Here is a 20,875-nt window from a genome sequence, read left to right as displayed (position 1 = left end):
TAGTACGCCCCTTCTAACCCTCCTGCCCACTTCCAGGGCCTGGGCTCGTATGAATGAGTGGGTGGGTATGCATATGTGTATCCCTTTGTTCTTCACCCTCCCACAGCCCGCCCCTGGGCCAGTGCGCGTCCCAAAACTACCTCTACGAGGACTTGCAAACCGGTTTCGGAGGAACGTGTGTTTTCCGACCCTTTCCCACCTTCCGCTCCTTACTTCACGTGTGCGCGTCGTTGAGACTCCAGCCCCCAGCGGGCCACACGGCCTGGCCCCAGAGGCTGCGCGGCTGCGTCGGCCGCACTACCCGCTGGGAGTAGTAGTTGCCCTGGAGCGCAAGCGTCACTCCCCTTCCCCAGCGAAGGGCGGGATTCCGGCGAGAGCCTGCGCTAGTGACAGTGCCCTTTCTCCTACCTTAAGTCTCATTGGGTATCGCACTACTGGAAGGGGCGGCGCTGCCATGACAGAGAAGGAAATAAAACTGAAGGCCTAGCTCGACTAAAAGCGCTTACTATTAAGGAAGACTTCGCTGTGGCTCCATCTGGCACGGAAAGCTAAACCGTGTAATGGCTGGCAACCAGCAAGCTAGACTACCTAGAATCCGGAGGATTGGAGGGACTGGCCGGCCTGGGCCCCTGAGATCTCCTATTACATGTCTTCAGCCTTATCCATAGACACGGAAGGACACTAAGATTGCCTGGTGCCATTTCCTGTGAAACAAGTCTAGATAAGAGAAGGGGCTTGCCCAAGGTCACATAGCCGAGAAATAAAGCCGAGGGCAGCAGAAGAAATGATCTGACTTTCCGAACCACCCCTAAGCCTAGGGCCCTTATCACCACACCTTTCATGGAAGTGAAAATCCTGCTCTTGTGCCCTTTAACCCTTAATGAAGTTTCTAGGTCCTAGCAAAGAAAATGGATGTAAGAACTGGGCTTTTTTCCCCCTCTAAATGATAGTAAAGGGCCGTAATGCAGAGTGAGATGTGTCCCCATAGGCCTTATAAACCCTGTTTTGCAAAGTAAAACATAAGTTCCACAGATGGCAAGCAATTCCAGGTCACACTGGGCCTAAAATCCCAAGTCTCTTACCTTCCTTCACCACCATCATTCTGAGATTGTTTCAGTACTTGCACTCTACTTTCCCGAACTCTGTGGGCAGATTCTGCTGCCTGGGAGCCCTGGAATAGAAAGTCAAGGACCGTTCAACATCTGGATTCAACTAGAAATTAAGAATGGCCCCCAAACAGAAAGCCGGGCCTAGGAACCAGTTAGCGCAGGTCAAGTCCCTACACGGACTCATTTTTTTTCAGCCCTCAGGAAGTAGGGGCCTCTCTGAATCCACTTGCCGGAAGTGCCTTTCCAGAGGACCTGGGCTGTTGTTGCGGTTGTTTTCCTTCTCTCCGTGCAACGCTGGCAAGTCTCAAAGTCGTCACAGGTGCAGGTTGGGATGGGAGGCACCAAGGATTGGTAGTAAATTTGCGACGTTGGGATGGGAGGGCACCAAGGGTTGGTAGTAAATTGGAGACGCGGGCACTCTCGGGCAGGGTTTCCCCGTCTAAACCCCGCCTTCCTTTCTCAGAGGTCAGTTTGAAGCTGGCAGTTTGCAGTCTTCCCACCAGGGCAATGGGAATATTGAGCTTTTTCATTTATATTAGGAGGATTAAACTTTGAGTCTCAGTCCTTAATCCCGCATCACCTGCCGTCCCTGGACTTTAGGTTATCACTTTTTAATGCCCACTAGTTGGAAAGCACGTGCCACAGAGGAAAGGGAGTTTCCAAAGGTGGGGGGATGGTTGAGATTTTAAATGGAGTGGTCTGGAAAGTCCTTACGAAGAAAGTGATTTTGAACAAAAGTGATGCGTACGCTCTGCGGGCATTTTGGTCTGGGGCTCAGGTGGGTGGGTGTGGGTGTGATCTAAATTCTACTCGGAGGCCCAGGATAACTTAACTCCCTACTTGCTTCCTTAAGTATAGCATGAAGACATTAACTGGTATACAGGATTTCTTGACCCAGCCCTAAGATCTGTGATCAATAAATTAGTTCAATCGATTTTTTTTTTTTTTTTTTTTTGAGACGGAGCCTCGCACTGTCGCGTGGGCTGGAGTGCAGTGGCGCGATCTCGGCTCACTGCAACCTCCGCCACCCAGGTTCAAGCAATTCTCCTGCCTCAGCCTCCGGAGTAGCTGGGATTACAGGCGCCTGCTACCACGCCCAGCTAATTTTTTGTATTTTTAGTGGAGACGTGGGGTGGGAGTGGGGGGGTTCACTGTGTTGGCCAGGCTGGTCTCGAACTCCTGAGCTCGTGATCCACCCACCTCGGCCTCCCAAACTGCTGGGCTTACAGGAGCGAGTCACTGCGCCCTGCCCAATCGATTTTTTAAAATTAAGCATCAACTGTAGGTTTTTTTAGACATCCCATTCTCCTGGTTAAGAATGAAATTGTCAGATCTAGATCCATATTATCATTCACCTGTTTTTACTGGCTGCTTAGAGTTTTTAATCAGTCCCTCCTGTGTAAAGTGCTTTGTGTCAGGGACGGCTCTCAGCTATTTACATGTAGTAACTTATTAAGTGTTACATCAGGCTAAGTGGCACACACCTGTAATCCCAGCACTTTGGGAGGCTGAGGCAGGTGGATTGCTTGAGCTCAGGGGTTCAAGACCAGCCTGAGCAATATGGCAAACCCCTTCTATACAAAAAATACAAAAATTGGGGCCAGGCACGGTGCCTAACGCCTGTAATCCCAGCACTTTGGGAGGCCGAAGCAGGCAGATCACGAGGTCAGGAGATCGAGACCATCCTAACATGGTGAAACTCCGTCTCTACTAAAAATACAAAAAATGAGCTGGGCGTGGTGGCACATGCCTGTAGTCCCAGCTACTCAGGAGGCTGAGGCAGGAGAATGGCGTGAACCTGGGAGGTGAAGCTTGCAGTGAGCTGAGATGGCACCACTGCACTCCACCCTGGGCGACAGAGCAAGACTCCGTCTCAAAAAAAAAAAAAAAATTAGCTGGGCATGGTGGTGTGGCCTGTAGTCCCAGCTCCTTAGAGGGCTGAGGTGGTAAGATCCCTCGACCCCGGGACGTCAAGGCTGCAGACAGCGGAGATCACGCCACTGCACTCCAGACTGGGTGACAGAGCGAGACCCTGTATCCAAAAAAAAAAAAAAAAAAGTTACATCAACCCTATGAATTAGTACCCTTATTTCAAAGGTGAATGAACTGCACCATAACAAGGTTAAATAATTTGTTCAAAGACACACAGCTAATAAGTAGTGGAGCCAGGATTCCAACCAAGTTTGACACCAAAGTCTGCATTCCAACAGGCTATTCTCTCTCAGTACTAAGTTAATGAGGTTATTTTGAGCATTAAATGAGTTAATGCTCACTGGGCACGGTGGCTCATGCCTGTAATCCCAACACTTTGGGAGGCCTAGGCAGGTGGATCACCTGAGGTCAGAAGTTCAGGACCCGCCTGGCCAACATGGTGAAACCCCATCTCTACTGAAAATACAAAAATTGGCCGGACATGGTGGCGGGAGCCTGTAATCCCAGCTACTTGGGAGGCTGAGGCACAAGAATCGCTTGAACCCAGGAGGCAGATGATGCAGTGAGCCAAGATCGCGCCACTGCACTCCAGCCTGGGTGACACAGTGAGGCTCTTGTCTCAAAACAAACAAACAAATAAAAAAACCTAAATTATATTGGTCGGTACTATTGTTACTTTGAGTTGTGAACTCTTAAGCCCCAAAATAAATAAGGAGGAAAAAAGGAAACAGAAGCTATGACCTTCCAGTTTCGTTTTTTTTTTAATTTCACAAAAATGCCATTTAGAAGACCCTTCATTTTAAAGATGAGAAAACGGGTGCTCAAGCAATTTGCCCAGTGTCACACAGCTAGGAAATGGTGGAAGTATCTGTAAAATCTGTGTGCATTACTCTTTCTATTACACTAGGCAGCCAAAGCTAAAAGAACAGTTCAGGTACTAAAAGGATCTATTTCGTTACTGTGTTACCGATAGTTTGAAAACATTAATGACTCTTTTCAAAGGAAAGTGTTACATTCATGAATTACTACTATTTAAAAATTAATGTATAAAATGAGGAAAATTAAGTGACATCTTGTATTATACACAGAAACATGCCCCTGATTCAGTGCCTCCGCTTAGCTGTAACAACATGTTAATCAGAACTGCCTGGCATCTTCCTGAACAAGACTTTCAATAGGGGCCAGTATGCTTCGCTTCATCCAAAAGTTTTCTCAAGCATCTTCAAAGGTTGGTTTATTCAGCAGATACTTGAGCACTATTTGCCAAATATTGCTTGGGCTAGGTCAGTAGCAGTGAAAAAGACAAAAATCCTTACCCTTGTGTATTCAGGTGATGGAGGGAAGAGTTAAGTAAAATACAAGTAAGTAAAATGTTTATTATATCAGGCTGGGTGCAGTGGCTCACGCCTGTAGTCCCAGCAATTTGGCAGGCCGAGGTGGGTGGATCACTTGAGCTCAAGGAGTTCAAGACCAGTCTGGGCACATGGCAAAACCCCATCTATACAAAAAATTAGCTGGGCATGGGGTCACACGCCTATAGTCCTAGCTACCTGGGAGGCTAAGGGAGGAGGATCGCTTGAGCCCAGGAGGTTGAGGCTGCAGTGAGCTGAGATCATGCCACTGCACTCCAGCTTGGGTGACACAGCAAGACGATGTTTTAAAAAAAAAAAAAAAAATTGTCCAGGTGCCGTGGCTTACGGCTGAAATCCCAGCACTTTGGGAGGTTGAGGCAGGTGGATCACTTGAGGTCAGGAGTTCAATACCTGCCTGGCAGACATGGTAAAACCCTTGTCTCCACTGAAAAATACAAAAATTAGCTCAGCATGGTGGTGGGCGCCTGTAGTCCCAGCTACCTGGGGGGCTGAGGCAGAAGAATCACTTGAACCCAGGAAGCAGAGGTTGCAGTGAGCCGAGATTGTGCCACTGCACTCTGGCCTGGGTGACAGCGGAAGACTTCATCTCAAAAAATAAAAATTAAAAAAAATAAGGCCACGCATGGTCACTCACTCCTGTAATCCCAAAACTTTGGGATGCCAAGGCAGGCAGATCACTTGAGGTCTGGAGTTCGAGACCAGCCCGGACAACATGGTGAAACCCTGTCTCTACTAAAAATACAAAAATTAGCTGGGCATGGTGGCAGATGCCTGTAATCCCAGCTACTCGGGAGGCTGAGGCAGAGAATCGCTTGAACCTGGGAGGCAGAGGTTGCAGTGAGCAGAGATTGTACCACTGCACTCCAGTCTGGGTGATAGAGCAAAACTCAGTCTCAAAAAAATAAAAATTAAAATTAATACATCAACTGGTAAATGCTGTGGAGAACTATTAAGCAGGGAAAGGGAATAGGTAGCATCAAGATGTGGGATTGGACTTATAAATGGCAGGGGATCAGAAATAGGTAACTGAGGGAAGAGCAGTAAATATGGAAACAGGGAAATGGTTCCAAGATGGAACCATTCCTAGCATGTTTGAGTAATCACTGAGATTCTTCAATAACTTCAATTTTTTCTTTTAACGCAACACTTTTTAGTTGAAGTCTGGTCACTAAAACACAGAATCAGCAGGAAAGGTTATTAACTTTGCCCGTGTACAGTGAAAGGCACTGGGGATTTTAAGGCAAGGAAAAAAATACGGTCCTGGCTCTCAAGTCTACTGAGACAAAGACAAGTAAACACACAATTTTAATTCACTGTGAGAAGAATTATGATGGAAGTGTGCACAGGGTACTTACTATAGGAGCATTAAATCAGACTGTAGAAGGGTAAAGGAAAGCTTTAAGTTGAATGTTGAATGTTGAGGTAAGTTTCCTAAATAGAAAAGTAGTAAGAGCTAGAATTCTAGGCAGAGCATACACAAAGGCATGGAACTGTGAAACGTATGTGGGGTTTATAAAGCTAAGTTGGAAGGTAGATTTATTTTCTCCATATAAAAACAGCATTCCCACGGTAATTAGTGCTGCTGCTTTTGCTATTTATAAATAAAAGAGGCAGTTTAGAAGGCCAAATTCTGAAAATCTAGTCTTTACCTGCTCCTCTTTCAGATATTTTTCTCATGGAATAAGATTAAGTGGTAGGTTGAAATATATCACTGGTTTGTGTTCAGTGGTTTCTTTTGTACATTGTATAGCCATTTAATACTCTTACCAGCAATAATATCACTTCAGAGTTATTAGTTCATCCTTTCTGTATAGTTTGATGTGGTAATGGAAAGCAGATCTTTTTTGTTTGCTCCTTTCAGATAATCCCAATTATTTCATACTGGGATTGACTAAAATCTGATGACACATATATATATATTTTTAATTTTGTCTTTTGGTTCTATTTTCTTTGTAGATGCTAAAGTACTCTTTCCCAGTGGGACTAAGAACCAGCAGAACAGATATACTTTCTCTCAAGATGTCTCTCCAGCAGAACTTTTCCCCATTTCCAAGGCCTTGGCTTTCCTCATCATTTCCAGCGTATATGAGCAAGACACAGTGCTATCATACATCCCCCTGCAGTTTTAAAAAGAAGCAGAAGCAAGCACTTCCAGCCAGGCCACCAAGCACCATCACTTACCTAACTGACAGCCCAAAGCCAGCATTATATGTAACTCTGGCAGGACTAATCCCCTTCATTGCTCCACCACTGGTCATGCTGATGACAAAAACTTATATTCCCATATTAGCTTTTACTCAGATGGCTTATGGAGCCAGTTTCCTATCTTTCTTGGGTGGGATCAGATGGGGTTTTGCTCTACCAGAAGGTAGTCCCGCCAAACCAGACTACCTTAATTTAGCTAGCAGTACAGCTCCTCTTTTCTTTTCATGGTTTGCCTTCCTTATTTCTGAAAGACTTAGTGAAGCCATAGTCACAGTAATAATGGGTATGGGGGTAGCATTCCACCTTGAACTTTTTCTCTTACCACATTATCCCAACTGGTTTAAAGCCCTGAGGATAGTAGTCACTTTATTGGCCACTTTTTCATTTATAATCACTTTAGTAGTTAAAAGTAGTTTTCCAGAAAAAGGACATAAGAGACCTGGTCAAGTATAAAAAATATAAAAGTCTGGGAAGTGAGGAGCGCCTCTGCCCGGCGGCCGCCCCCTCTGGGAAGTGAGGAGCGCCTCTGCCTGGCCACCTGACCGTTTGGGAAGTGAGGAGCGCCTCTGCCCGGCCGCTGTGCAACCTTCCAAGTGTGAAGTGACAGCCTTGTGTGTGATCTTTTCTGTCTTCCCCAAGTTTGCATTTTCGACATTAAAGTTTACTTTTTAGTTAAAAGTTTTAAATATATATATATATATATAAATACACTGTAGATAACATTTGTATGCCAGCTACACCTTTTTCTACTTCTGTTTGGCTTTTTTTCCCCACGTCAATGGTAATTTATTCTTCACAGATTGTTCTTCATTTCTAGAAATTGTTATTTCATAGTAATTACTTGAGCAAAAGCTTGAAAATCCCTGACAAGTACTTTTCATCTCATAGTATATTAGTTTTCACTCAGTCATTTTATGAATAATATAGTTATCCACTTAAACATTTCAATATTTTAACAGTCTTGAAAATTAAGATTAAAAATCCCCTTTGTTAGAGTCTTGTGATCATTGAAAAGAATGCACATATTCTCCCACTTCAAGCGGAAAACCTCGTATCTGTGAGTATCTGAAAAGAAAAGGTAGTTCCATTGAGGAGTTTTCACAGGAGTTACCACTGGGAAATGCATGTCCAAGCTTATTTCACATAGTATAACCCAATTATATGAGCTAAAAGGATCTATGGCTCTAAAGTCAGTAGGGAGCAGTGTCATGAGGGAAAGCCACGTTCAAAGGTAAGTCGGACATGTTTTCCAGTTTTTATTAAGATATTTGGCATGATACAGATAACAACTTGTCCCTTACCACCAAACACATAATAGCTGGTCAAAATGATTATTTCCAAAGGAAACTATTTAAAATAAAGCCACTAGTACATATAAATTAGGAAAGAAAAGTCAAGCTGGAGCCATCTTGATACTCTAATGAGCAGCCCTATCTAGTTCTACATCTTTTTTTTTTTTTTGAGACAGAGTCTCGCTCTGTCGCCCAGGCTGGAGTGCAGTGGCGCAATCTCGGCTCACTGCAAGCTCCGCCTCCCAGGTCCACGCCATTCTCCTGCCTCAGCCTCTCCAAGTAGCTGGGACTACAGGCGCCCGCCACCACGCCCGGCTAATTTTTTGTATTTTTAGTAGAGACAGGGTTTCACCGTGGTCTCGATCTCCTGACCTCATGATCCACCAGCCTCGGCCTCCCAAAGTGCTGGGATTACAAGCGTGAGCCACCGCGCCCGGCCTTACATCTTTTTTTTTTGAGATGGAGTTTCATTCTGTCGCCCAGGCTGGAGTGCAGTGGCACGATCTTGGCTCACCGCAACCTCCACCTCCCGAGTTCAAGCGATTCTCCTGCCTCGGCATCTCTAGAGTAGCTGGGATTACAGGCACGTGCCACCATGCCCAACTAATTTTTTGGTGTGTATTTTTAGTAGAGGTGGCATTTCACCATGTTGGACAAGCTGGTCTAGTTCTACATCTTTTAAATCACAGAGAAGCTTTTAGCTTTGGTGTGTTTTTGTTTTTTGTTTAAACGCAGGGTCTCGCTCTGTCACTCAGGCTGGAGTGTAGTGGTGTGGTCATGCCTCACTGCAGCCTCGACCTCCTGGGCTCAAGCAATTCTCCCACCTCAGCCTCCTGAGTAGCTGGGACTACAGTTGTGCACCACTATGCCAAGCTAATTTTTTAATTTTTTGTAGAGACAGGGTCTCCCTATGTTGCCCAGGCTAGTCTTGAACTGAGCTCAAGCAATCCTCCTGCCTAGGCTCCCAAAGTGTTAGGATTAGAGGCGTGAGCCACTGCACCCAGTGCAGAAGCATTCTTAAAACAGCAAAAGCAGCACCTTAGATTTTCACTTGAAAACCTGGTCTCTAATCACTCTACTTAAGGTGGAGAAAAAAAGAATTAACAGAAAACCTAGTTTTCTGAAATTCCTAGTCTCACCAAAAAGGAAAAACATTTAAAATGGTATAAGAATATAGATCAGGATATAGTATAACCTGGATTTTTTTTTAGATGGAGTTTCACTCTTGTTGCCCAGGCTGGAGTGCAATGGCGTTATCTCGACTCACCGCAACCTCCATCTCCCGGGTTGAAGCAATTCTCCTGCCTCAGCCTCCCGAGTACCTGGGATTACAGGCATGTGCCACCATGCCCAGCTAATTTTGTATTTTTAGTAGAGACGGGGTTTCTCTATGTTGGTCAGGCTGGTCTCAAACTCCCAACTTCAGGTGATCCACCCACCTCGGCCTCCCAAAATGCTGGGATTACAGACATGAGCCACCATGCCCGGCCTGTATATTTTTTAGAGATGATGTTTCCACTCAGTCTCAATGTGATTCTACTCAGATTGTTTTGATAAGGAAACTCACTTCTTTGTTATTAAATTGCACGAATGCTATACAAACTTAAGACTTTTCCATAATCTGAATTAAATGAATTATTTTCCAGAATAGAGGCAAATCATATTTTTAGGCTAATTGCTTAATTTTACTTAAAAATGCTATTTTCCAGGTGAATTACAGTGTATGCTTCTTTAAGAAAACTGATTTTTAAGTACATTTGATTAAGTACATTGGCAGGATACTTAGAAGCATATCGAATTGTTAAACATTTTGGAGGTAGATCACTTTAATCATTTCTCAAAAAACAGAATTAAATGTAAAACGAAATGTGCAAGTCCCTAAAGTTAAAACAAAACCAACTAAAAAACTTGTGCAATCCTACTACAGTTTGGTAACCCAGAATGCCACTGATAGAGTAATACAAAGAAACAAAAAAACTAGATACTTTATTAGTACATTCTTCTAAAAACAATCTTGTTAGCCTGGCGAGGTGGCTCACGCCTGTAATCCCAGCACTTTGGGAGGCCAAGGCAGGCAGATCACCTGAGGTCGGAAGTTCGAGACCAGCATGACCAAGATGGAGAAACCCCGCCTCTACGAAAAATACAAAATTAGCTGGGCCTCGTGGTTCATGCCTGCAATCCCAGCTACTCAGGAGACTGAGGCGGGAGAATCGCTTGAACCCAGGAGGCAAAGGTTGTGGTGAGCCAAGATCATGCTATTGCACTCCAGTCTGGGCAACAAGAGCGAAACTCCATCTCAAAACAAAAACAAAAACAAAACAAAACCAATCTTGTCATTACCTAGGAATAATAAGCATATTTACAGTTACCTATTTTCAGGGATCTTCGGGACCTGTTAAACACTGACTGCCTTGACATTACATTTCTGCCACAGCTGTGCAAAGCATGCCCCTTCATAGTGTCATTTTCAGTTGCTACTAGACAATAATGAGAAATTAGTTGTAGAAGTATTTTGTAAATCTGTTTTGAATCAGAATACAGATTCTCTGTAACTAGAAATAGTAAAGGCACATGAGTTAGAGCTTAGTCTATAAATTATACTTTATTCTTTGACATCTTACAGATCTCTACACAGACATCTGTGACCCTTCAGACGTTCAGGATGCCCCAGAGAAGGGAACATAGAGCTTCCTGTCTGCATTACATAAACTTTTCCTAATAAATGCATATGGTTAAGTTATAAGGAAGGTATACTTGTAGACTAAACCAAATATTTTTTATTTTATTTTATTTTTTTTGAGACAGTCTTGATCTATGGCCCAGGCTAGGGCACAGTGGCATGATCTCAGCTCACTACAACCTCCACCTCCTGGATTCAAGTGATTCTCCTGCCTCAGCATCCTCAGCAGCTGGGATTACAGGCATGCACCACCACCTGCTGCCAATTTTTTGTATTTTTAGTAGAGACGGGGTTTCACCATGTTGGCAAGACTGGTCTTTTTTTTTTTTTGAGACGGAGTCTTACTCTGTCCCCCAGGCTGGAGTGCAGTGGCACGATCTCGGCTCACTGCAAGCTCCACCTCCCGGGTTCATGCCATTCTCCTGCCTCAGCCTCCCAAGTAGCTGGGACTACAGGCGCCCGCCAACACGCCCGGCTAATTTTTTGTATTTTTTTTTAGTAGAGACGGGGTTTCACCATGTTAGCCAGGATGGTCTCGATCTCCTGACCTCGTGATCCGCCCGCCTCGGCCTCCCAAAGTGCTGGGATTACAGGCTTGAGCCACCGCGCCCGGCGACAAGACTGGTCTTGAACTCCTGACCTCAAGTGATCTGCCCACCTCAGTCTCCCAAAGTGCTAGGATTACAGGCATGAGCCATGGTGCCTGGCCTAAACCAAATAATTTGGATATGAGTGCTACCTGATTCACTAATGCAATTAAAAGTTTTCTTTTTTTTTTCTTTTTTTTTTTTTGAGAAGGAGTCTCGCTCTTTTTTTTTTTTTTTTTTTTTGAGACAGAGTCTCGCTCTGTTGCCCAGGCTGGAGTGCAGTGGCGCAGTCTCGGCTCACTGCAAGCTCCGCCTCCCGGGTTCACGCCATTCTCCTGCCTCAGCCTCCCGAGTAGCTGGGACTACAGGCGCCCGCCACCACGCCTGGCTAATTTTTTTTTTTTTTTGGTATTTTTAGTAGAGACGGGGTTTCACCGTTGTCTCTCGATCTCCTGACCTCGTGATCCGCCCGCCTCGGCCTCCCAAAGTGCTGGGATTACAAGCGTGAGCCACCGCGCCCAGCCGAGTCTCGCTCTTTCACCCAGGCTGGAGTGCAGTGGCGCGATATCGGCTCACTGCAGGCTCCGCCCCCCGGGGTTCACGCCATTCTCCTGCCTCAGCCTCCCGCGTAGCTGGGACTACAGGCGCCCGCCACCTCGCCCGGCTAATTTTTTTTTTTTTTGTATTTTTAGTAGAGACAGGGTTTCACCGTGTTAGCCAGGATGGTCTCGATCTCCTGACCTCGTGATCCGCCCGCCTCGGCCTCCCAAAGTACTGGGATTACAGGCGTGAGCCACCGCGCCCAGCCAAAGTTTTCTATCTAAATAAGTTGATGATGCTTATAATAATATACTGAAGGATCTTAGCAAAGAAATGGGAAATCAGCAGAGCGCAGTGGTTCACGCCTATAGTCCCAGCACTTTGGGAGGCCCAGGTGGGCAGATCACAAGGTCAGGAGTTCAACACCAGCCTGGCCAACATGGTAAAACTCTATCTCTACTAAAGATACAAAAAATTAGCCGGGCATGGTGGCTCACGTCTGTAAGCCCAGATACTCGGGAGGCTGAGGCGGCAGAATCGTTTGAACCATGGAGGCAGGGGTTGCAGTGAGCTGAGATCGCACCATTGCACCCCAGCCTGGGTGACAGGGCAAGACTCCATCTCAAAAAAACAGAAGAAACGGGAAATCAAATCCTTAAGTCAACTAGTTAAATTTTACTGTATGCAGCCGGGAACGGTGGCCCATGCCTGTAATCCCAGCACTTTGGGAGGCCGAGGCAGGTGGATCACCTGAGGTCAGGAGTTCGAGACCAGCCTGGCCAACATGGTGAAACCCTGTACAAAAAAATTAGCTAGGCATGGTGGCGGGCACCTGTAATCCCAGCTACTTGGGAGGCTGAGGCAGGAAATCGCTTGAACCCAGGAGGTGGAGGTTGCAGTGAGCCGAGATCACGCCTTTGCACTCCAGCCTGGGCAACAAGAGCAAAATTCCATCTCAAAAAAAAAAATTTTACTGTATGCAAGACCTTTAATATATATTGCTCCAACTGGCCAGTAGAAATAACTTAAAAGTAACCCCATCATACACCCAGTAAATCTTTCTCTTAGAAATGAACAGAGAACAATTCTTTAGAATGCTTCTTAGGGAGAAAATGAGAAGTTTTGAGAAGCAGTTTTGTTTGGGTCAAGGGGTACTTTCAAATTACACTTTTTTTTTTTTTTTTTTTGAGACGGAGTCTTGCTCTGTCGCCCAGGCTGGAGTGCAGTGGCGCAATCTCGGCTCACTGCAAGCTCCGCCTCCCGGGTTCACGCCATTCTCCTGCCTCAGCCTCTCCGAGTAGCTGGGACTACAGGCGCCCGCCACCACGCCCGGCTAATTTTTTGTATTTTTTTTTTAGTAGAGACGGGGTTTTACCGTGGTCTCGATCTCCTGACCTCGTGATCCGCCCGCCTCGGCCTCCCAAAGTGCTGGGATTACAAGCGTGCGCCACCACGCCCGGCCTTGAAATTACACTTATGAGTCAGTATCTATAAAAAGTTTCAGAAGTACCTACAATTTAGCCCTCTACATCCAAGCAGTAGCTTTGCAGTATGCTCTTACTTAGGTTTGCCCAAGTACAAATAAATTTTACAAAGCTTGATAATATAAAATTCCCTCTTCCTAAAGCCAAACAGATAATTTTGGTGACAACAATCTAGCAAAAAAGGAAGAAATTTCTTTTTTTCTTTCTTTTTTTTGAGACAGGTTCTCATGCTGTCACCCAGGCCGGTGTGCAGTGGTGCAATCTTGGCTCACTGCAGCCTCGACCTCCTGGGCTCAAGTGCTCCTGCAACCTCAGCCTCCCAAGCAGATGGGACCATAGGTACAAGCCACCATGCCCGGCTAATTTTTATTTTTATTTTTTGGTAGAGACGGAGTCTCGTCATGTTGCCCAGGCTAGTCTCGAACTCCTGAGTTCAAGCCATCTTCCCGCCTCATCTCGGCCTCTCAAAGTGCTGGGATTACAGGTGTGAGCCACCATGCCCAGCCCAAAAGAGGGAGAAATTTCTAGGTGCATACTGCCTGCTGGACTGTATAGCCCATTACAACATCCAGTCACTAAGAACCGCCTATTAATTCCTTACTTGCATTCTCAGGATCAAGACAAAAAATATGAGCAAGCAAAAACTTATCATCAAGCAAAAAGGTATCTATCTATAAAAATAGCTAGATATTTCCCAAACACCCCTCCTAGGATATCTGCTGCCAATAAAAAGTTTGGGGCTAGTGAAAACTCTTGGCATTAAATAAAAGTAGGAATCTATTTCATTGGCTTTTCTCTGTAGCTCAAACTATGGCCATGGAAAATTATGCTCTGGATACAATTGTGAATATGGAGATCTTTAAACTGTGTCATTGACACTATTCCTGTATCACATAAAGTTTATGTTACAATTTATACTGCACTGGAGAAGTAGCTAAAGGGACTATTTGCCAGGAAGCTTCTAGTAAATAATTTCTACAAATTTGTAAAATAGGACTTGTCTACACTTAAACTGGAGAATTCTACAGCATAAATGGCATTTCTATTATTAGTAAGCCTGGCAAATCTGTGTGAGCTCATTAATTGGGATATATTCCATATCCATTCTCACTGATATTTTTAGAAAAATCACTCTTTAGTTTATTTTTTTTCTTTAAGAGACAGGATCTCATTCTGTTGCCCAGAGTGGAGTGCAGTGGCATGATCATAGCTTACTACAACCTCAAATTCCTGGGCTCAAGTGATCTTTCTGCCTCAGCCTTCCAAAGTGCTGGGATTATAGGCATGAGGCCACTGCGCCCAGCCTCATTAGTCATTTATCTACCAAATACATGGAAAACTCATAGAATCAGAGGGTCTTATCACCAAATGTATGTTTGCTTTGCAAAAGGTCAGGTCTTGCATTTTCAAAATGTTCCTTGTGCTCTGTTATGCTTTATATTTCATAGCACAGCAACGCCCCCTTCACAACGACTGGTGATCATGTTACCAATTTCTGTCCATGTATCTGAATGAGGGTTATAAACTTCAACTGAGTCCAAGGTACCTGGAGCCAAAAAATCATGGCTAGAAGATCGACCTCCAGAAACATACAGAAGACCATTGACTGCCACAACACACATGCCTGCTCTAGGCACCTTCATTGAGGCAACTTCAACCCACTTTTCCTGGTTAAGAGAGAAAATATATATATATATGTTAGCAGTGTTATGAAATGATAGTAAAGAAATCCACTGAGAAATTCAATATTCCAGTTCTTTTTACATGTTTAAATGTAAAACAATCAGGTAAGCATACAGATTTTTTTTTTTTGCTTTGTTTTTTCCTTGGAGACAGGGTCTCGCTTTGTCACCCAGGCTGGAATGCATGGCACAATCTCGGCTCAATGCAGCCTCAACCTCCCAGACTCAAGAGCTCCTCTTGCCTCAGCCTCCTGAGTAGGTAGGACTACAGGTGTACACCACCACACCTAGCTAATTTTTCTATTGTAGAGATGGAATTTCACCATGTTGTCCAGGCTGGTCTTAAACTCCTAAACTCAAGTGATTGTCCCACCTCAGCCTCCCAAAGTGCTGGGATTACAGGTGTAAGCCACAGCACCCGGCCCAGAATATTTTAAAATAAACTTGAAGTGGACATGGACAAAGTAAATTTAGAGGAATATAATTTTATAAAAGGTCTGATTTATAAAACATGATCAAGAAATGACCTAGAACTCATACACAGGACAACATTCTAAGAAACAAAGTCTATGGAATACAAGTAGGTAATACACTCAAAAATAAGCAAATAAAAACAAAAGAACCACAGAGCTCCAAGGAGAAAGAAGCTTATAAACCAAAGGATTTTTTTAAAGCCTTTAGTATTTTAACAAGTCTTAAAAATGTCCAAGAGAATGACACAGCATGGAACACTTGACAAATTTATTTGACCATGGAATCCTTTTTACAAGGAGCATCCAGTGGAGTTAGCAATCTGCAGAACATATTTTCAAAAAGGTGGGCTAACCAGGGGTTGGGAACTATAGTCTACTTTGGTATAGCCTGAGAACAAACAATGATTTTCCCATATTAAAAGATATTTCAAAAAAAAAGAAGCATATATCAAAAAAGGATATTGTGTGTGGCCCACAGGCCAAAAATATTTACTATCTGGCCTTTTACACAAAAAGTTTGCTAACTCCTGTTATACATTGTTCCCTGAAGAAATTTAAATATGCTGCTATAGCCAAAATGACTAGTAGTGTCTTACTTTTTTTTTTTTTTTTCTTGAGATGGAGTCTCGCTCTTGTTGCCCAGGCAGTGTGATCTTGGCTCACTGCAACCTCTGTCTCCCAGGTTCAAGGGATTCTCCTGCCTCAGCCTCCTGAGTAGCTGGGATTACAGGCACCCGCCACCACGCCTGGCTAATTTTTAGTATTTTTGGTAGAGATGGAGTTTCACCATGTTGGCCAGGCTGGTCTCGAACTCCTGACCTCAAGTGATCCACCCACCTCGGCCTCCCAAAGTGCTGGGATTACAGGCGTGAGCCACTGCGCCCGGCGACTAGTAGTGTCTTACTTGAGGGAAAACGTCCTTACTCAGAAAACAAGAAAGCTACTAAAGGTCCTAAGAAGTAATTAGGAGAGCAAAGAGCAAGTGGCCAGGTAATGGGAGAACAGATTATCAATCTTTAAACAAAGCATATGATGAACAAAGTTTTTTTAAATCATAAATAGTGAAGACTGATTATTCATCAATGCTAGAAAGTAAATTTTTGAGGACAGGGACTTGAGCTTCTCATCCCAGTACCCACACAGGTACTAGGATAGTGCCATCACATTATAAACAGTTAGTGTATGTTTGCTGATGTGAACTTAAATAAGATTATGAAATACTAAACCAGGGACAATTCTTTTTTTTTTTTTTTTTTTTTTTTTTGAGATGGAGTCTCGCTCTGTCGCCCAGGTTGGAGTGCAGTGGCGCAATCTCGGCTCAGTGCAAGCTCCGCCTCCTGGGTTCACGCCATTCTCCTGCCTCAGCCTCTCCGAGTAGCTGGGACTACAGGCGCCCGCCACCACGCCCGGCTAATTTTTTTTTGTATTTTTAGTAGAGACGGGGTTTCACCGTGGTCTTGATCTCCTGACCTCGTGATCCGCCCGCCTCGGCCTCCCAAAGTGCTGGGATTACAAGTGTGAGCCACCGCGCCCGGCAGGGACAATTCTTTGAAAGTGAAGGACCAGATTAAATTTGAAAGCTATTTGATCATCTGAAATTACAGAGCACATCACAAAACTGACACAACTGAAAAAATACATTTTAAAAGATAAATATATTCTCAAGAAGATCCATTTCTGGTTAAGATAAATTAGGATAATTTAGGTTATGTTTATAATTAGGGAGAACCTTTGCTCTCCCATAAAATGCCTCTGGACAATAACAAAGGGACCTTAGGGCTCATCCTATATTGTTCCTCTTTCATTTCTACCAGTGTATTAGAACTACAGTTTAATTTTTAAATTTTTATTACTTTATTTTTTATTTAATTGACATGTTCTCATCTAATATAATTTGCTGTTTATCCCATGTTACCTCAAAAAAAAAAAAAAAAACTCTGTAAGACCACTAACAAGTTTTACATTATCTTTTCTGGATTTGTAACACAAATTGTTACTAGGTAGTCAATAACAAAATTTCATATGCATAAAAAACAAGGTAACATGTTGTTGTTGTTGTTGTTGTTATTATTATCATTTGAGACGGAGTCTCACTCTGTCGCCCAGGCTGGAGTGCAGTGACATGATCTTGGCTCACCGCAACCTCTGCCTCCTGGGTTGGAGCAATTCTCCTGCTTCAGCCTCCCAAGTAGCTAGGATTACAGGTGTGCACCACCACTCCCAGCTAATTTTTGTATTTTTGGTAGAGACAGGGTTTCACCATGTTGGCCAGGCTGGTCTTGAACTCCTGATCTCAGGTGATCCACCTACCTCAGCCTCCCAAAGTGCTGTGATTACAGGCATGAGCCACTGCACCCGGCCAGTAACAATTATTGATAAGACTTAATTTGAAACTAAAATTATTCATTTCAAAGCCATATAGAAAAATTAGCAACAGAAAGTGCCCTCAAAAAGTTCACTTTCTATATTAGATAAACTCAAATAGGATCATGGAGAAAGGAATTTGAAATGTCACCCAAGTTTAAAACTTGTCAGAAATGAGAATCAAAATCCTTATGCTTTACAACAACACATGAAAGTCCATTCTTGCCACTCCAACATTGTACTAGAGGTTCTAGCTAGGGTAATGAGGGGAAAACAATGAAATAAAATGCATCTAGTTTTAATCCAGATTTAAGAAGAAGTAAAACAATCTTTTTTGTTTGTTTGTTTTAAAGACAAGGTCTCACTCTGTGGCCCAGGCTGGAGTGCCGTGGTGCAATCATGACTTACTGCATCCTTGACCTTCCTGGGCTCAGGTGATCCTCCCACCTCAGCCTCCTGAGGAGCTGGGACTACAGGCGTGCACTACCACACCTGCCTAATTTTCACATTTTTTATAGAGACAGGGTTTTCACCATATTGCCCAGGCTGGTCTTGAACTCCTGGGCTCATGTGATCTACCCACCTTGGCCTCCCAAAGTGCTGGGATTACAGGTTTAAGTCACTGCACTCAGCAAACAATCTTTATTTACAGATGATAGGATCTTGTATATAGAAAATCCTAAGGAATCCACCAAAAAAAAACATTAGACTATGAGTGCAGCAAGGTCGCAGAATAAATTGTATTTCTACACACGAGCAATGAACAATCTGAACATGAAATTAATAAAACAATTTATAACAGCATTAAAAGGAATAAAATACTTCTGAATAAATTTTAACCAAAAAAGTACAAGAAACTGAAAATTATAAAACATTGTTGAAACAATCTGAAGCCCTAACTAAAAGGAAAGACATCCTCTGATGAATCAAAAGACTTATTAATACTGTTAAGTTGGTGATACTCTCCAAATGGATCTCATTCAATGGAATCTCTGTCAAAAACCCAATTGGCTTCTCTGTAGGAACTGAAAAGCTGATCCTAAAATGTGTATGAAATTCAAGTTACCCAGGAGAGCCAAACAAATTTTTAAAAGATCAAATTTCTTGAAGGACTCACACTCTCTGATTTCAAAACTTACTACAATGCTGTAATAAGAGAGTGTGGTACTGGCAAAAGGAGAGAGAGACATACAGATAAATGAACAGAATAGAAAGCTCAGAAATAAACCCTCACATCTACGGTCAACTGATTTTCAACAAAGGTGCCAAGACAATTCAATGGGGGAAAGAACAGTGTTTTTAATCAATGATGCTGGAACAACTGGATACCCAAATACAAAAGAATGAGGGTGGGTCTCTTCCTCACATCACATATAAAATTAAATCAAAATGTATCAAAGACCTAAATACAAAAATTAAAACTATAAAGCTCTTTGAAAAAAGCATAGCTAGCCGGGCGCGGTGGCTCACGCCTGTAATCCCAGCACTTTGGGAGGCTGAGGCGGGTGGATCACGAGGTCAGGAGATCGAGACCACGGTGAAACCCCGTCTCTACTAAAAATACAAAAAAATTAGTCGGGCGTGGTGGCGGGCACCTGTAGTCCCAGCTACTCGGAGAGGCTGAGGCAGGAGAATGGCGTGAACCCGGGAGGCGGAGCTTGCAGTGAGCCGAGATTGCGCCACTGCACTCCAGCCTGGGTGACAGAGCAAGACTCCGTCTCAAAAAAAAAAAAAAAAAAAAAAGAAAAAAGCATAGCTGTAAGTCCTTATGACCTTGGATTAAGCAAAGCTTTCTTAGTTATAACAAAAGCACAAATAACAAAAGAACAAAACAAATTGGACATCAAAATTTAAACTTTATGCTTGAATACCAACAAGAAAGTGAAGAAAACACACATAATGGGGCCGGGCGCAGTGGCTCACGCCTGTAATCCCAGCACTTTGGGAGGCTGAGGTGGGTGGAACAAGGAACGAGGTCAGGAGATCAAGACCATCCTGGCTAACACGGTGAAACTCCGTCTCTCCTAAAAAAAAAAAAAAATTAGCTGGGCGAGGTGGCGGGCGCCTGTAGTCCCAGCTACTCAGGAGGCTGAGGCAGGAGAATGGCGTGAACCCAGGGCGCGGAGCTTGCAGTGGGCCAAGATCGTGCCACTGCACTCCAGCCTGGGCGACAGAGCAAGACTCCGTCTCAAAGAAAAAAGAAAAAAGAAAAAAAAAGAAAGAAAACACACATAATGGGAGAAAAAATTGCAAATTATATATTTGACAAAGGACTTGCACCTAGATTATACAAAGAACTCTTTTTTTTTTTTTGACATGGAGTCTCGCTCTGTCGCCCAGGCTGGAGTGCAGTGGCAAGATCTCGGCTCACCGCAAGCTCCGCCTCCTGGAATCATGCTATTCTCCTGCCTCAGCCTCCCGAGTAGCTGGGACTACAGGCGCCCGCCACTACGACCGGATAATTCTTTTTATATTTTTAGTAGAGATGGGGTTTCACCGTGTTAGCCAGGATGGTCTCGATCTGACCTCGTGATCCGCCCGCCTCAGCCTCCCAAAGTGCTGGGATTATAGGCGTGAGCCACCGCGCCCAGCAGAATTCTTACAACTCAGTAATAAAAAGACAATCCAATTTTAAAACAGATAAATTGAATAGATGTTTCTTCAAAGAAGATAAACAGATGACCAAAAAACAAATAAAAAGATGCTTAACAATCAGGGAAATGCAAATCAAAACCACAATGAGATACCCATTTATACCTACTAGAACAGCTATAAAAGAAAAACTAAATAATAACAAGCATTGGATGTGGAGAAACAGGAACCCGCATACACTGATGGTGGTTATGTAAAATGGTGTAGACACTTTAGCAAACAGTCTGGGATTCCCTAAAAAGGTTAAACACAGATGGGTGCAGTGGCTCACACCTGTAATCCCGGCACTTTGGGAGGCCCGAAGATCACCTGAGGTCAGGAGTTCGAGATCAGCCTGGTCAACACGGTGAAACCCTGTTTCTACTAAAAATAAAAAATTAGCCAGGCATGGTGGGGCACGTCTGTAATCCTAGCTACAAGGGAGGCTGAGGCAGGATAATCATTTGAACCCTGGAGGCGGAGGTTGCGGTGAGCCAAGATCACCATTGCAGTCCAGCCT

At 43.9% G+C, this 20,875-nt stretch overlaps 3 protein-coding genes across 16 annotated transcripts in view; 1 reads left to right on the top strand and 2 right to left on the bottom strand.

Annotated features, from left to right (window-relative positions):
* Positions 1-1,291, bottom strand: part of GPBP1L1 (GC-rich promoter binding protein 1 like 1) — a 69,827-nt gene extending 68,536 nt beyond the window's left edge. The window contains exon 1 of one of the 8 annotated variants that reach the window (XM_055255288.2): positions 1,083-1,291. The gene's annotated coding sequence lies outside the window, so the exon portion shown is untranslated. Of the gene's footprint in view, positions 1-140; positions 394-1,082 lie in introns of those variants that run through there. The other 7 variants (XM_063627609.1, XM_063627606.1, XM_063627608.1 and 4 more) reach the window with 7 other exon arrangements.
* Positions 1,292-1,307: 16 nt separating this feature from the next.
* On the top strand, positions 1,308-7,297 carry TMEM69 (transmembrane protein 69). 3 transcript variants are annotated; one of them, XM_063627757.1, is made up of 3 exons: positions 1,308-1,406; positions 4,130-4,269; positions 6,371-7,297. In XM_063627757.1, exons 2-3 carry the CDS (start codon positions 4,228-4,230, stop codon positions 7,070-7,072), a joined length of 744 nt encoding a protein of 247 aa, XP_063483827.1. In that variant the 5' UTR covers positions 1,308-1,406; positions 4,130-4,227; the 3' UTR covers positions 7,073-7,297. The 3 variants fall into 3 exon arrangements, with proteins under 3 accessions (XP_063483827.1, XP_055111284.1, XP_055111285.1); XM_055255309.2 differs by having other exon boundaries at positions 1,325-1,428; XM_055255310.2 differs by having other exon boundaries at positions 1,355-1,434.
* Positions 7,298-7,381: 84 nt separating this feature from the next.
* The window catches only part of IPP (intracisternal A particle-promoted polypeptide), a 61,273-nt gene continuing 47,779 nt past the window's right edge, over positions 7,382-20,875 (bottom strand). For 2 of the 5 annotated variants that reach the window (XM_063627662.1, XM_055255302.2), the window contains exons 9-10: positions 14,752-14,872; positions 7,382-7,684 (exon numbers count right to left, since the gene is read on the bottom strand). In XM_063627662.1, the coding sequence (XP_063483732.1) occupies positions 7,572-7,684; positions 14,752-14,872 (234 nt within the window). In that variant the 3' untranslated portion in view covers positions 7,382-7,571. Of the gene's footprint in view, positions 7,685-14,751; positions 14,873-17,926; positions 18,404-19,560; positions 19,749-20,875 lie in introns of those variants that run through there. The other 3 variants (XM_063627663.1, XM_063627664.1, XM_055255303.2) reach the window with 2 other exon arrangements.

Source organism: Symphalangus syndactylus, chromosome 12, assembly GCF_028878055.3.
Source record: "Symphalangus syndactylus isolate Jambi chromosome 12, NHGRI_mSymSyn1-v2.1_pri, whole genome shotgun sequence".
Classification (NCBI taxonomy): Eukaryota; Metazoa; Chordata; class Mammalia; order Primates; family Hylobatidae; genus Symphalangus; species Symphalangus syndactylus.
This window is presented reverse-complemented; position numbering and strand designations above follow the sequence as displayed.